This window comes from Cyprinus carpio, chromosome A4, assembly GCF_018340385.1.
Source record: "Cyprinus carpio isolate SPL01 chromosome A4, ASM1834038v1, whole genome shotgun sequence".
NCBI lineage: Eukaryota > Metazoa > Chordata > Actinopteri > Cypriniformes > Cyprinidae > Cyprinus > Cyprinus carpio.
The window spans coordinates 11,752,685-11,767,192 of record NC_056575.1 but is presented as its reverse complement, the minus strand read 5'-3'; the positions used below and the strand labels follow the sequence as shown (position 1 = coordinate 11,767,192).

The window sequence follows — 14,508 nt, the reverse complement described above, 5'->3', positions numbered from 1 at the left end:
GAATCGGATGCTCATGCTACGTTTGTGTGTGTAATGAGTCGTTTTGCGAGTGTTTAGTTGCTCATGCTGATTACCCTCCCCCAGCTCTGACCTGCATCTATGCCTGTGGTTGCCGAGGCAACAGCAGAGAGAAAAGAATAGAGTACAGAGTATTTTAGCTAAAGAAATTTAAAAAAAAATGTATGTTTCCTTCCCAACTGTTGTCAAGGAAATGGATTACGCTGTAATAGGGTGTTAAAAACCTCCCGAAGCCAGTGTTGATTTGTCAGCACCCGTCGTAGTGCCGACATTGACAGCTTTACCTGCTAGCAATACATAATACTGAACATGACCTTATCCAATAGGTACAACAATCAAAACTCTTTATTTATAAACATGCCCTCAGTGGTTCTCATTAATTAGTAATTTCTAACAGTTATGCCTTGTTTTCATGGAAAAGTTCCGCTGGATTCACAACTGGTGCATTAGCATAAAATTGTGTTCATTATAATATTGATGAATCCCAGTTGCCAGTCTTTTTTTTTTTTTTTTACAGAAAAAATTATGACTGTTTACAAATAAGCCTCCCGAACTCTTGCCACATCTGCCATTGGTCACTCAAACAGATAGTCCCACATCAAACTCATGCCATTGGTTGAGCCAGTGTTGTCTTTACACATTAAACTAGGATAAGTGTTTTAACATCCAAATAAATTGCGCCCATTACCTTTGAGTGTTTTAGTCCAGTCAGCAGTTCATTACTTTGTAATTTTATGCCTCTAGCAAAAGCATCTGCTCTGGATGAATGGGACATCTGGATCAACCAAAAACACACACACACTCCCTTTTCCTCTGGTCTCTGTAGGATGGAGCTTCTGAAAGGCCTTCAGATACAGTTAATATTAGATTGAGGTCTGCTGCTGCCTTCTGATGTTTTGGGCTTGTGAAGTTGCTCTTCTTGAATGTTATTGCTACTCTTTTTCTTCAAATATAAGACGAACTGCAGTGTGTAGTCGCCGTGTTCCCTCGGTATTAGGAAGAGCATGAATATGGCACTGGCCTGAAACATTTTGTTGGAACCAATGTGTCATTTTAAAAGTAAAAATTTAAACAGTGCATTCAGTATGAAAGAGCCAGGCAACAACATTTCCTGAGAGAGGGTTAAGTGCCGGAGAGATGATAGCAGTACCTCACTTCAGGACTTCTGGGAGTTTTGAGATGATCAATTTAGTGTCGTGGTGCTGGTCATTTGTCTTCCTCTGAACTTGCTATGAGGGTTTGAGATGCTGTTTGTTTCTTTCATGCGCTGGTATATCTTTCACCTTCATACTGTTTGAATGCTAGAACATTCACACTGTAGCATTATTTTTTTTTATATAGTACTTTGCATTTTGATATTAAAAGAAATTTGATCCAACCCTCAAGACATTTTATTTTAGACACTTGGAGATTTTTTTAAGATAAAGTTTGGTGGCGATTGACAGACAGATTGATGAGAATGGGTTGTGGCAATTTATCTCAATTTATTGCAAATAAATTAATATATTTTTAAGAAATATGAAGCTTTACACATATTACTGTGTGTTTTGGCATCACAAAGCCACACAGTTTTCTATTGCCTGATTTCCTAATCCAAAAATGAAAATTGTTTTTATTTTGTGTTATTTAATTGTAAATTGTTTAATATTTTATTATCACTTACTCGCCCTCCAAAATTAAAATTTTGTCATTGCAAACCCATAAAATCGTCTTCTAACACAATTTAAGATATTTTGGTGATGAATGACTGTCCCATAGACTGCCAAGTACAGTGTCAACATCCATAAAAAGGTATGAAAGTGGTCGTCAGCATGTTTTCTTTCAAAATCAAAGCTAAATACGGGAAAACAGCACATCCTTGTGGTGCGGATGATACAGAAGAGCATACTGTGATATGGAGACACAGAGGAGACTGTTGATAAAGGCAATTGTTTAAGTTGTTATTTATGTTTTCTTCGCATACAAAAAGTGTTCCCGTCGTTTCATATAACCCAGATTGCATGTGATAGCAGATGGAGTATTCTGACGACGACTTTCATACCTTTTTTTTGACACTGTTATTTACTTGGCAGTCTATAGGACAGTCAAATCCAAAATATCTTAAATTGTGTTCCGAAGATGAACTGAGCTTTTACAGGTTTGGAACGACATGGGGGGTAAGTGATTAATGACAAAATTTTCAATTTGGGGTGGAGTATCCATTTAACTATCCCTTAAACAGTGATGAATTGTTAGCACATCTATTTTTGTGTTTTACTAACAATGTTCATTAGGGCCAAACAATGAATGATTGCATTGAGTTAAATACAATTAAACATATTTAATCTAAAATAGTATTGTTGCCAGCACTTGTACCTTTAAATGCACATGCATAAATTAATTCACTGTACCACACTACTATAAAAAGAGAATGATTGCAGAGAATTAAAAATTCAAAATGCAATGGACTCAACTTGACCTTTGTTTTGCGAATGAACTGGAATTATCAACTGTAATTTCAAACATATTTTTCTTGACCCATTATTCAGCCAAACTGAGTTAAGATATTTTTTACACAAGCTTGTAACAAGCAATAATTTCCAAGATGACAACTTAATGCCGCTAGCTGAGTTAAACATGCAGTGTAATGTGACAGCAATGAAGGATAATATTCTTACACACACTTATCTGTGCATAATGCATACTGTGCTATTAAAAAAATAGCAGTCAGTATGCAGCAAGCAGTGTGCTTTCAGCAGGTCTTTGCTGTGACTGATTAGTAATGTCTTGGGACACCTGCAATCAGTCTAACTCTACTCGGCATGCCATTACTCTGGTCTGGAATGTATTGCTTTGAATGGAGCAGATGCTGGTGCTCAGAAGTGAATTATACTTGACGGTGGGATCATCAAGGTTATCCAGCTTTGTGGAGTGATACAGACACATCATGGAGTGTGTTATCTGTCAGCATGTTTTCATTCACTTTATGTTTCCATGTGTATCTTTTTTTATGTGTGTGTTTTGTGCTTTGGAAGACGGGGGAATCACATGGCGGAAATTAGATTCTGTTAATCCTATGAGGGAAGATGCATGTGTGTGTTTGTTAGGAATAGTGTGTTTTTTCTGTTGGATATAAGGTTGATTGGTCTGATTGGAGTTACCTAAAGGTCATTAAAGGTGAAACCCAGCATGAAACAGCATTCGCTTAATAGTGCTCTGTGTGTGTGTGTGTGTGTGTGTGTGTGTGTGTGTGTGTGTGTGTGTGTGTGTGTGTGTGTGTGTGTGTGTGTGTGTGTGTGTGTGTGAGAGAGAGAGAGAGAGAGAGAGAGAGAGAGAGAGCGAGCGCATGTGTTTCTTGCACCTGTGCACATCAAGTTGTGGATTGTTGATTTGAATAATGTTTGATGGGCTTATGGATCTCCTGATTGGGTTGTTCATGCGATCTGAAGAGGGCAATTTTTTTAATTAGAGCAAATTGTCTCTTATGCCTTTTTTATTGTGTTTCCATGTAAACTAGATGGATTCTGTCCAAGCATCATCGTAATAATAATAATAAATTATCGTAAATTTATTAATATTATTTAGTTTATTTTATTCTTTTTTGTTACTGCTTCAGCAGGTGTCATTGTTGCAGTGAACCTAATTCCAAAGTAGTTCAAATTTATTGATTTTTTTTTCTTTTTTTCTTTTTTTTGCAAGGCAATATTATTATTATTGTTATTGTTATTTGTATGTATATTTGTATGTATTCCTTTATTGTAGTACAGTTAATTTGATTTTTTTTGTTTTTTTACTGCAGGGTAGTAATGTTGTGGAGGACCAGGACCTGCTAGAGATCGGGATTTTAAACTCTGCCCACAGACAGCGACTTCTTCAGGCAATTCGCCTGCTGCCCAGGGTGAGTACAGACATCGGGGACATAATACAGCTCACACAGGGTGCATTCAGCTCCAAAAATATCAGCTAACAATGCGTTTGGAAGCAAATTTGTAATTAAAACAAATTCAACATTGCCTCGAGATTCAGCATTCCCTCAGGATTTTTTTTCTTCCATGATAAGCAATGAAAAACGACAATAAATAGTGACCAGTGGCTGTAAAGTTGATGATATACTCGTGTTTCACTTCTCTGTTATTGCAAATGTAATGGTTCAGTCAAAAAGGCTTAACTGAAGAACACTGTAATGAAAAGTAGCTGTATGAAACACATGCAGATCATTGAAATTCTGCATGTGATACATGTGTGTCATGGTTTTCATTACTAAATGAGGTTTCATGGTATCCATATTTATCACATACAGTACACTTCCCAGGGTGCACCCTCCCCCAAGAATAGTCAATTTAAGACCCCCTCTAGAGTAATCCAGCAAGGCCTCTGACACTGAGTGTGTGTGTGTGTGTGTGTGTGCAGGAGACCCAACATCAAATAAATCTCACTTGTGTACCAAACAACCTTGCACTCCCTTTCTCCTTCACAATCTCTGAAAGGACACCGCAGAGGGGAGTGGTTGTGTTGTGATAAGATAGAAAGCACACCAATGTGCGGTCACACACACTAATGTGCAAACCTGCTTTTGTTCAAACAGAAGTAAAAACCTCAAACATGAGCCAAGGGTGATTTTAAATGATGAATGAATTTAATGAAAATTCTGTCATCATTTACTCATCCTCAAGTTGTTATAAACCTGTATGACTTACTTTCTTCTTTGGAACACAAAAAAATGAATTTTGAAGAATGTTCTTGCTGCTCTTTTCCATATTAATAAATTGAATGTGAATTTGAGCTACAAAAAAAGTATTGTACACTATATACAGTAAGTGTCCTGAAGCCATTTAATAGCTTTTTATGAAAAAAAGACCCCATTAAAGTCACTTTTCACTATAATATTCTACTTTTATGATGCTGCATTTGACATTTTGGAGCTACATTTGGAGATAAGTTAAATTACATGGAAAAGTAAAGGTTGACAGAGCTTTCATTTTTAGGTTCAAACTGAAAATGATTCATTTAAAAAGAAGTTAAATTTAAGATTATGGACAGGAAATGGGATGTGTGTGAGAAAGCGATATGAAGGCTCACTATGAAAACTTTTAATCTGCAGTCAGCGCTTTCAAACTCTGTTTTAGCTGAAAGCTTCTCTCTGTCTGCATTTACATGCATTTGGCAGATGCTTTTATCCAAGGCCTTTTGCTATGTATTCAATATATATTCTTTTATCAGTAAATATGGGAATGATTCCCTAGGAATAAAACACATCATTTTGTTTTGTTAGCTCGTCTGTCTCCTATTTACCGGCTAGACCAGCGCCAAATCAATGTGACCAGAATGGAAATTCATGCTAGCAGTCCGAGCAGGTGTTTCCAGTACAGAATAACAACATTTCCTGTTGCTGGTCCTCTTTATTCAAAACCCCAACTGCATCCAGCCTCTGGTTTTGTTACTGATGTGGTAGTTTAACAGTTTTTTCTATGTTTAAGTTCGGCCCATTGGTTATGATGGAAATAACCCCACCTCAGTGGCCGAATGGCTGGAGTCTCTGGAGCTGGGAGACTATACCAAGTCTTTCCTCATCAATGGCTACACCTCCATGGAGCTGGTCAAGAAGATCTGGGAGATCGAGCTCATTAATGTAAGTCCTGCTTACCTCACTTCCTGTCTGTTGCCAAGTTCTGACCAAATTCAGTTCTAAAAGATTGATTGGTGTTTGGATTGTAAGGATCACATTAGTTGTAAAAGTTTGATTGTTGAAATATTAGTAAATCATGAAAATTGTGAATAATCATGTTAATTGTGTGTATTTATTATGTAATTTTATTTTATTTCATTGGCTATAAATCACTCTGTGTTTGGATTGTAAGTATCACACTCTTTTTTAGTGTATTCTCTATAAAACGATATATATATATATATGTGTGTGTGTGTGTGTGTGTGTGTGTGTGTGTGTGTGTGTGTGTGTGACCTTGGACCACAACACCAGTATTAAGTCGCTGGGGTATATTTTTAGCAATAGCCAAAAAACAATGGGTCAAAATGGTTGATTTTTTATGCCAAAAATCATTAGGATATTAAGTAAAGATCATGTTCCATGAAGATATTTTGTAAATTTCCTACCGTAAATATATCAAAACTTAATTTTTGATTAGTAATAAGCATTGCTTATAACATGGACAACATTAAAGGCGATTTTCTCAGTATTTTGATTTTTTTGCACCCTCAGATTCCAGATATTCAAATAGTTGTATCTCGTCCAAATATTGTCCTATTCTAACAAATCATACATCAGTGGAAATCTTATTTATTCAGCTTTCAGTTGATGTACAGTATAAATCTCAATTTCGAAAAAAATTGACCCTTATGACTGGTTTTGTGGTCCAGGGTCACACACACACGCACACACACACACACACACATACACATATATATTCTAAAAATATATTTTAATGTGTGAACCCTGTATTTATACACACATACACAAGTGTTTAGCCGTATATTCTGTTATTGATGTGTTAGTTCTGTTGGAATGAAGCTGTCTTTTGAAACAAGATTTGCTAGAGGACCTTTGAAAAGACAACCAGAGGTTGAGACATCATCCTGAATCATTCTGACATCCTATTGGCCGATTTGTTGTAATAGAGTTTCGGTTGGCTCTGAATCTTGCCTGTAATTGTATTTGTTTGATAAACAGTCCTGTCTGATCTGTCTTGCTTTCGACTGCAGTGACACCACAGATATAATAGTAGCATCTCTGGTATGACACGTAACAGAAGAAATTTCAGGATAACTTGATCTGTTTTTTTTCATTTTGAGACTTTATACTGTAGCTGCAACATTTGGGAAATATTTCTGCAGGAGAGCATATATCTGCACACTCATATTAATGCAACCGTTTGAGCTTTCAAGTGTTTATCAGCCAAATAAAGGCATATTTTACCTGTAATTCCATAAGTCCTCCAATAGTTCCTGCAGCCCGTGTGGGTAAAACGAAATTGTGAATGCTTGATTTTTTTTTTTTTTTCATTTTTCTTTTCATGTGTGATGAAGACTAAATGGCGTGTTTGATGACAGTGAGATCACATGATGTGTTGCTTTAACAGATATGGTGTTAAATTGCTCTAATTACAGCCTCACGTATGCTAATTTCACTCACTTCCAGCCGAGGGAGAGAAAGAGGAACAGGGAGAAGGAATGAACAGATTATATAATAATGTGGGATGTGATTTCTTCAGCTCTTGAAAAAAATACACACACACCCACTTGATGTGGAAAGTAACTAGAATGCTGCAGTGGGAATTAGCACACGGTTTGGCCACAAGAGGGAGCCAGAGTGAGAAAAAAATATTTTTGTACTTTTGAATTAATGCATTTAGCAAATAAAGTTAATCTGGTAAGTAGGAGGTAAGGAGGTAATCTGTTTGTGTTTGCAAATGCTCATTGTTACCATGCAACTGTGTGTCATTCCCTCCAGCTCAGTGTTTAATTAACAAACACAACTTTAATACACACCAACTGATGTTGGCAGAATGTTTGCTTAATATAATTGTGCATGTAGGAACCATTACAGGTTATGATGGTCGTATGGTGAATAACTGTCTTTAAAGAAAGTTCATTCAAAAAATTTGAAAAAATTTTCTCACCCTTGTTGTTCAAATCCTGTTTCTTTCTTCTGTGGAATACAAAAAGAGAAGTTTAGAAGAATGTTCATGCTGCTCATCCACATAATGGATATAGATGGAGACTGCAGCAGTCAAGCTCCAAAATGGATTTTTAAATTTTTCACAGAAGTGGTCAGTATGAATTGTACACTATATTCCAAATGTTTTGAAGCCATATGATAGGTTTGTGTGATGATGAACTCTCATATCTCGTTTGCACTTCCACCGGAGTTATTATTTGAAACTATTAAAAATTATTTTCATTAATTGAACTAAAGATGACATAAAATAAAATATAAATATTAGATAGATAAAACTAAAATTAGAAACTAACTGAAATAAAACAAGTCGAATTACTTTAATTACTAAAACTGAATTAAAAATAAGTTAAATCTAACTAAATATAAATATTGAAAAAAAATTATAAAAATTACAAAAGCACAAAATTACTAAAACTTACAACCTTAAGTGAAAATATAAAATAAAAGCTTATTCAATATAAAAATAAAAATAAATACTAAAATAGTATATGAATAATACTTAAATAACACCAATTTTCCATATGCAATTTCAATTGGTCACATTGTATTTATGTAAAATCTTAGAATAAAAGTAGATACTGGCTATGTTTCTATCACCCTGTTTTTATGCACATTCTGAAAAAAAAAAAAAAAAACATTAATTTGCTAAATGTTTTTACGCTTGCTTGAGGTGGTTTTTGACTTGTTTTTACTCGATGAGCATCAAAAAAAAGTTTATTTTTGCACAGCAGCTGAAATGTTATGATCATTCTAAAATGCCTGAGTACAGTCTGTCATCAAACTATTTCTGCATAATTGCCTCCCAGAACTGTCTTACATTGACTGTGTTCCCAAACAGCAGGCATCCAACTCCGAAAGCAATGACTGCATTTATTGTGTTTCGTCTGCTCGCTCTGAGGCGCAAGCAATTTATTATATGAAAATTATTATATTCAGTAGCTTCTCATAGATTTCTTAGGGATAGTTTATGAGTGCCAGTTTATGAGGAATCGACAGTTTTGTTCTCTTTGACACGTTGGATGGAAACGGTGCTTTTTTCGCAAATGTTTTATGCCATATTTCAATTTTGCGCATACAGTAAGTTAAATTCGCAGCTTTGGATGGAAACCCAGCTAGTGAGAAGAAACAGTTTCAGTGAATAACTGTTGTTCTGTTCTATACAGAATACTACCTTCAAAAGACTTGATATAGCGCACAAATCATATGGACCACTTTATAGATACTTTCAAATAGCCTGCAACCCTATTCACATAAATTGAAAATCATACAGGTTTGCAGCGACATGTAGGTGAGTAAGTTAAAGCAAAACATTTATTATTGCATGAAAAACTATCCCTTTAACACAAGCACAGACTGTTTGAAAAGAGCACAAAAAAGCAGGTGGATATGCAGAGAGCGATCTTCTTTGACTTTGTATGTGTGTGAGAGGTTGAGACGTTCTGAACTTTCCCTAATGAGCCTTGGTACAGACAGATCACAGAGCGCCTCTGTCTCCCGGCTCGCTGTCCTGAACTCTCTGCTGTAAATGAGACTGAGAGAGACTCTCAGAGTGAAAGAGAAGACACTTTATGCAGTGTAGTACACAGCGGTGCCCTCGTCTGAAGCCAAGAAGAGGAAGGGAGAGAAAGAGACTGAGGGGAACAGGACAGAATACTGCCTTGTTTTCGTGTTTCCTAGAGAATGTCATCCTTAAAATGAAACATGGTGACCGATGGCACAGCACAAGCAGTTTGGTTCAGAGATTGAGAAGCGATAGTGTGACGAGAGGCAGGGGAGAAGAGAGAAAGAGGGCAATGGGAGAGAGAAATAGCATCTGGGTGGGCCAGATTAAATCAGCTCATAAACGCTCAGGGTAACAGATGCTGGACAAGACAGTGACGAGACGTTTGTTATTGCTGTCCACAAACACAATTACCCGAGCACACTGTGGCGTAATAAGGTCAAAGTTCATTTTATACCAAATTATGCACCTAGTAAGTTTTTGAAAGAAGTTGCTTATGCTCACCAAAGCTGCATTTATTAGAAAAAGAAAATATGCTTGCAATTTAAAATAACTGTTTTCTGTTTTAATATATTTGAAAATGTAATTTATTTCTTTGATGGCAATACGGAATTTTCAGTCCTCGGTGTCACATGAACCTTCAAATCTGTTTTCAGGATGGTTTGATGAATAGAAAGTTCAAAAGAACAGCATTTATTTGAAACCGAAATAACATTATAATGTCTTTACTGTTACTTTCGAACAATTGAATGCAACCTTGCTGAATAAAAGGATTAATTTCTTTAGAAAAAACTTTTAAATGCTACTAAACATCTACATATGATGTGCTATATATCTTATATTACTGTGTTTGTCATATCACTATACATTTATTTGATTACTGTCTCTCATTTTTCACTGCTGTTGTTTGATTCTATTCATATATTAAGTAAGAATAAAATTTTAACCCAGGCAAATCCACTTGATGATCCAATATGTCGCTCTTGGAAATTCCACTTCTCAGCCCGTTCTTTATGTAACTTTATGAATATCATGAATGTTTGCAGCTGTTTCTCAAGCTGTAATACACCTACTGTTCACTAGGTGGCTCTATCACTCTTTTTTTGACCAGCGAACTATTTCAAGATGTACAATTCAAAATGTAAATATTTATTGGTGTGATGAAGGTTTGCTTTGCCAAGGTATTGATAATACTGTATTTAAATATACTATTTACAAAATATATGAATACATGGAAGTATCTATGTTTGGTACCTTGGATTTGCAAGCTATGTGGGACATATTACATAATATTACAGAGAGTATCAGTGTGAACTGTGTAATGTCACTTTCAGCCCTGTTTTCTTTTTCTAATCACACATTTATTTTTACAAGGACCTGGCATGAATTATATTGGCTTTCAGCTGGCAGAATTGACCATTTAATTTTCTTTTTCTCCGTTTACATGTCAAAAATTTGGCAGAGCAGGCCGGTGACTTGTGAGTAGAGCTAATTTCATTGAGAATATTAAGAAATGGCATAATTAAGACCATATTTTGATTCTGAACAATTCTGACACAGGTTTTTGCCTCCCGATGGAAAAACAGAGTAATTCAGTGTGAGCAAGCAGAGACATTTACGTAAAGCAAACAAAGGCAGCTGATGTCAGTCGTCAAAGCTTTCATGTTTGTATGTCTCAACAGCATCATTCCATGCATGTAAGTGCCTGTATATGTGCGTATACACCACATCAGTGAGCGGTAGACTTGCGTGTTTGTGTGTGTGTCCGGCCTTAGGGTTACCACAGGCATTCATCTGATAATATTCATAACAGGGCTCAACATGTCTGCATTCCCAAGCAGCTTTATGATTGCTCTCTCACACACGTACAAACATCACTGTAAAGAAATAATAATTAAAAAAAGAAAATCATGAAAATGGACATGTTAATAGATTTTCGTTTTGCAATAATATTTTATTTGTTTGATTAGAGTTGAATCGGATAAAGAATTCAAATATTTTGCAAGCATTTCATAGAAAAGCTACTTGTTATACATTACAACAACAAAAAATTTAAATCTAAATATTAAAATATAACAGCTCAGACCAAATGAATCATTAATGATGTTTATTGTTTAATTTTAATTACATTATAATAAGAATTTTGTATTACAATTATGTAATGCATGCTATTAATTTATCTATCTATATAAAATTTTAACAGCTCAGACCAAATTAATATTAAAATATTAAAAATTTATGTAATGCATGTCTATTAATTTATCTATCTATATAAATAATTAATGATTTTATTGACTTTATCACATCATGAGCTTAATCTCCAAATGAAATGCGTTCAAGTAGTTTTGAACCAAATGGATTATTTGGCCACTCATGGCCAAGCGGTCACAAGTCTGTGGCTTTTTAAAGCACGCTCATATGACGAAAAAGCTTTTTTAAAAGTTTTTTTTTTTATTTTTGATCCAAAAAAAATGTCTGTTTTGAGCTGTTGTGGCTTTGGATAAAAGAAAGAAACATGCTTAAAATTACATTTTACGAGTGGTACAGTTTGTATTTTTAGTGCAGTTCTGATTGTTGCCTTTGTGTTTAATGTATTTAAATAGCACTTATGTCATTTGTCACATGCTGTGCCAAGTTGTGTTTCTCGGCAGCCGCTGGTTTATGTTTGCTGTGCTTGGGCCGTGTTGGTAGGCGGTCAGAAGTCATTTAGCTCGTAATAATAGTTTAGCTCGTTTTTTGACAACTGTTACCCAGTTGCCATGACTGCTAGCGTTAGTTACCATAGAGACAGCTTGCATGAAGTACAAATGATTCAAAACTGACGTGTTTGTGTGTGAGTAAGTGTGTAAGGGCATGTATCCTTTAAATGTGCGTGGTCTGACACTTACGATTCACAGACTCTGTGTGTGTGTGTTATAATGCATTTCCATGTCCTTTGTGTTGCATTCCTGTTTTCATTACTTCCTGTCACCTCTCCAAACGCACAGATTGCAAATTGTCTTTTCTTACACTAGCAGATGGCTACTGCCTTCGTTAACACAGCAGGCCCATCAAACACACACACACAGTCTCCCCCTTTTTTTTCTGTCTATCTGTTCTTCCCTTTTGGCACCCGTATTACACTCCCTCACACCTTAACAATGATAAAACATTTGCTTTAATACCAAAAGACACATTGAGGGCTGTTCTGTATATGTAAGTGTGTGTGTGTGTGTTGTATATGTACGAGTGTGTGAGGGTAGGCCTGTGAGTTCATGTGTTGAACTGACACAGACTGACACACATTTTTGGCCCATGAACATGCAAGGTTTGTTCTTGCGGTGGGGGTAAGCTGAGATTATTCCCCAGTACAGATCCTGCGGATGGGTATCAAGAAGATCCAGTTGCCCCTCACACCCCAGCGGCCCGTGAGAGGGCTGTTTCTTAAGGACGGCCACAAAGCACCCTCATAAAAATAGATTAAGAATGACGTTCATAGAGGAGGGTTGGATTTCAAACAGTAAAATGTATTTATTACATGGCTCAGTGGATATACTGGATTCTGATTGGTCATTTCACATTTCAATATTTTTGTTTAAATATATCCAAATTGTGATATTTAATGACTGGGTGACTTTATTTTATGCTTTACACTACTGTTCAAAAGTTTGAGGTTGGTAAGATTTTTATTTTTTTAATACATTAGTGTTTTTAAAATAAGTCTCTCATGCTCACCAAAGCTGTGTTTATTTGATCAAAAATAACAGTTAAAATTAACAATATTGTGTAATATTATTACAATTTAAAATAACTGTTTTCTATTTGAACATATTTTAAAATAGAATTTATTCCTGTGATGCAAAGCTGTATTACTTCAGTCTTAAGTGTCACATGATTCTCCAGAATTGATTCTAATATGCTGTTTTTGTGCTTAAGAAACATATCTTATTATTATCAATGTTAAAAACAGCAGTATATTTTTTTGGGAAACCAGTGCAGTGGTTCATTCTTTGATGAATAGAGACGTCAAAAATCAAGAAAACATATCGTTGTAAAATTATGAATGCTTTTACTGTCACTTCTGATCAGTTTAATGCATCTTTGCTGAATAAAAGTCTTATATTTCTTTCAAAATAAAAATTGTACTGACCCCAAAACTTTTGAATGATAGTATATGTCTGTGTACATAATTTGTGCATTCAAGCTCACAACATGAATTTTATTTTTTTCACACTTTTGGCGGACGGCTTCAGGCTCATGCACTATGACTATGAAGTTATGCTTGATTTAATGCTAACAGTAAATTTTGCCATCACAACAATGTATAGTATGAAAAAAAATAGTTCATTTAATGTATTCATTTAAAATGTGATAAAGATCATATTTTAGTGTTATTAAATTATTAGTGTTTTAAAGATTAAGTTGAGGTGAGCATTAGAGTCTAAGCAAAGTAATCTAGGTAAAGGTAATATAAATGTAAAAAAATAGTGAACATGGTTGATATGGTTGATACCAGTAAATAATAATTATAAAAAACTCTAATATTGGTTGATAACTAATATGGTATCGATATATTGTGCATTGCACATTTTGATGCAGTTTGACAAAAAAAAAAATGTGCTAGTGAGTCAAGTAAGGAGCGCTGCTGCAGAATCTATTTCTGTCAGGCGTCTTTATATAACCTACAGTACATGTACATATATCCCTCACATATTTTGAATGTTGAGAGCCGTAACTGTTGTCTGTCATGTTGGTATTTGTCTACTATAGCTTTAAGGTGTAAGAGCATCCATAAGCCAGTTGAATTAAGGCTATTTCACACTGCCCCAACATACAGCAACTTCAACGCTTGTTGGGTTTTGTTGGATCAGCTTGTTAGTCCTGTTGGTGTTTGTTGGATGACAGTCATGTTTCCCAGCAGCCAACTCTGAAATGTTGTCAGCCAGGCTTAAGATGATGATGTGTTTGAAACAGAACAAATGAGACCAGGATGAATGTATCGCAATCTTACTGCAGTGTGCGGCAGCTGAGCTGTGGAACTCGTGTTAAACAATGAGGCTTCAGAGAGAGAGAGGGAGAGAGAGGGAGGGGAAACAGATACGGGAGAGTGAGGCGGAGAAACCAGGGAGTGAGTTAAGGACCTTCAGTCTCCCGTCTCACACTAGCGCTGCTTCACGAACCGAGGAAACGGTCACCTGCGCTACACTCCTGCTACAGCACGCGAACGCAACGGCTCCTCGCTGGATGGGAGCAGGGTATCCATAGTAACCAGGCGGACGGCACGAACGAGGAGCAAGAGGAGGAGGAGAGTGACGTGTTCAGACACAGACCGTTGTTG

The 14,508-nt window shown here is 35.8% G+C and overlaps 1 protein-coding gene across 11 annotated transcripts in view; it reads left to right on the top strand.

Moving 5' to 3' along the window:
- Positions 1-14,508, top strand: part of LOC109107154 (ankyrin repeat and sterile alpha motif domain-containing protein 1B-like) — a 137,592-nt gene that overhangs the window by 93,248 nt on the left and 29,836 nt on the right. For all 11 annotated transcript variants that reach the window (XM_042740971.1, XM_042740990.1, XM_042740964.1 and 8 more), the window contains 2 exons: positions 3,797-3,895; positions 5,474-5,626. In XM_042740971.1, the coding sequence (XP_042596905.1) occupies positions 3,797-3,895; positions 5,474-5,626 (252 nt within the window). The remainder of the gene's footprint in view (positions 1-3,796; positions 3,896-5,473; positions 5,627-14,508) is intronic.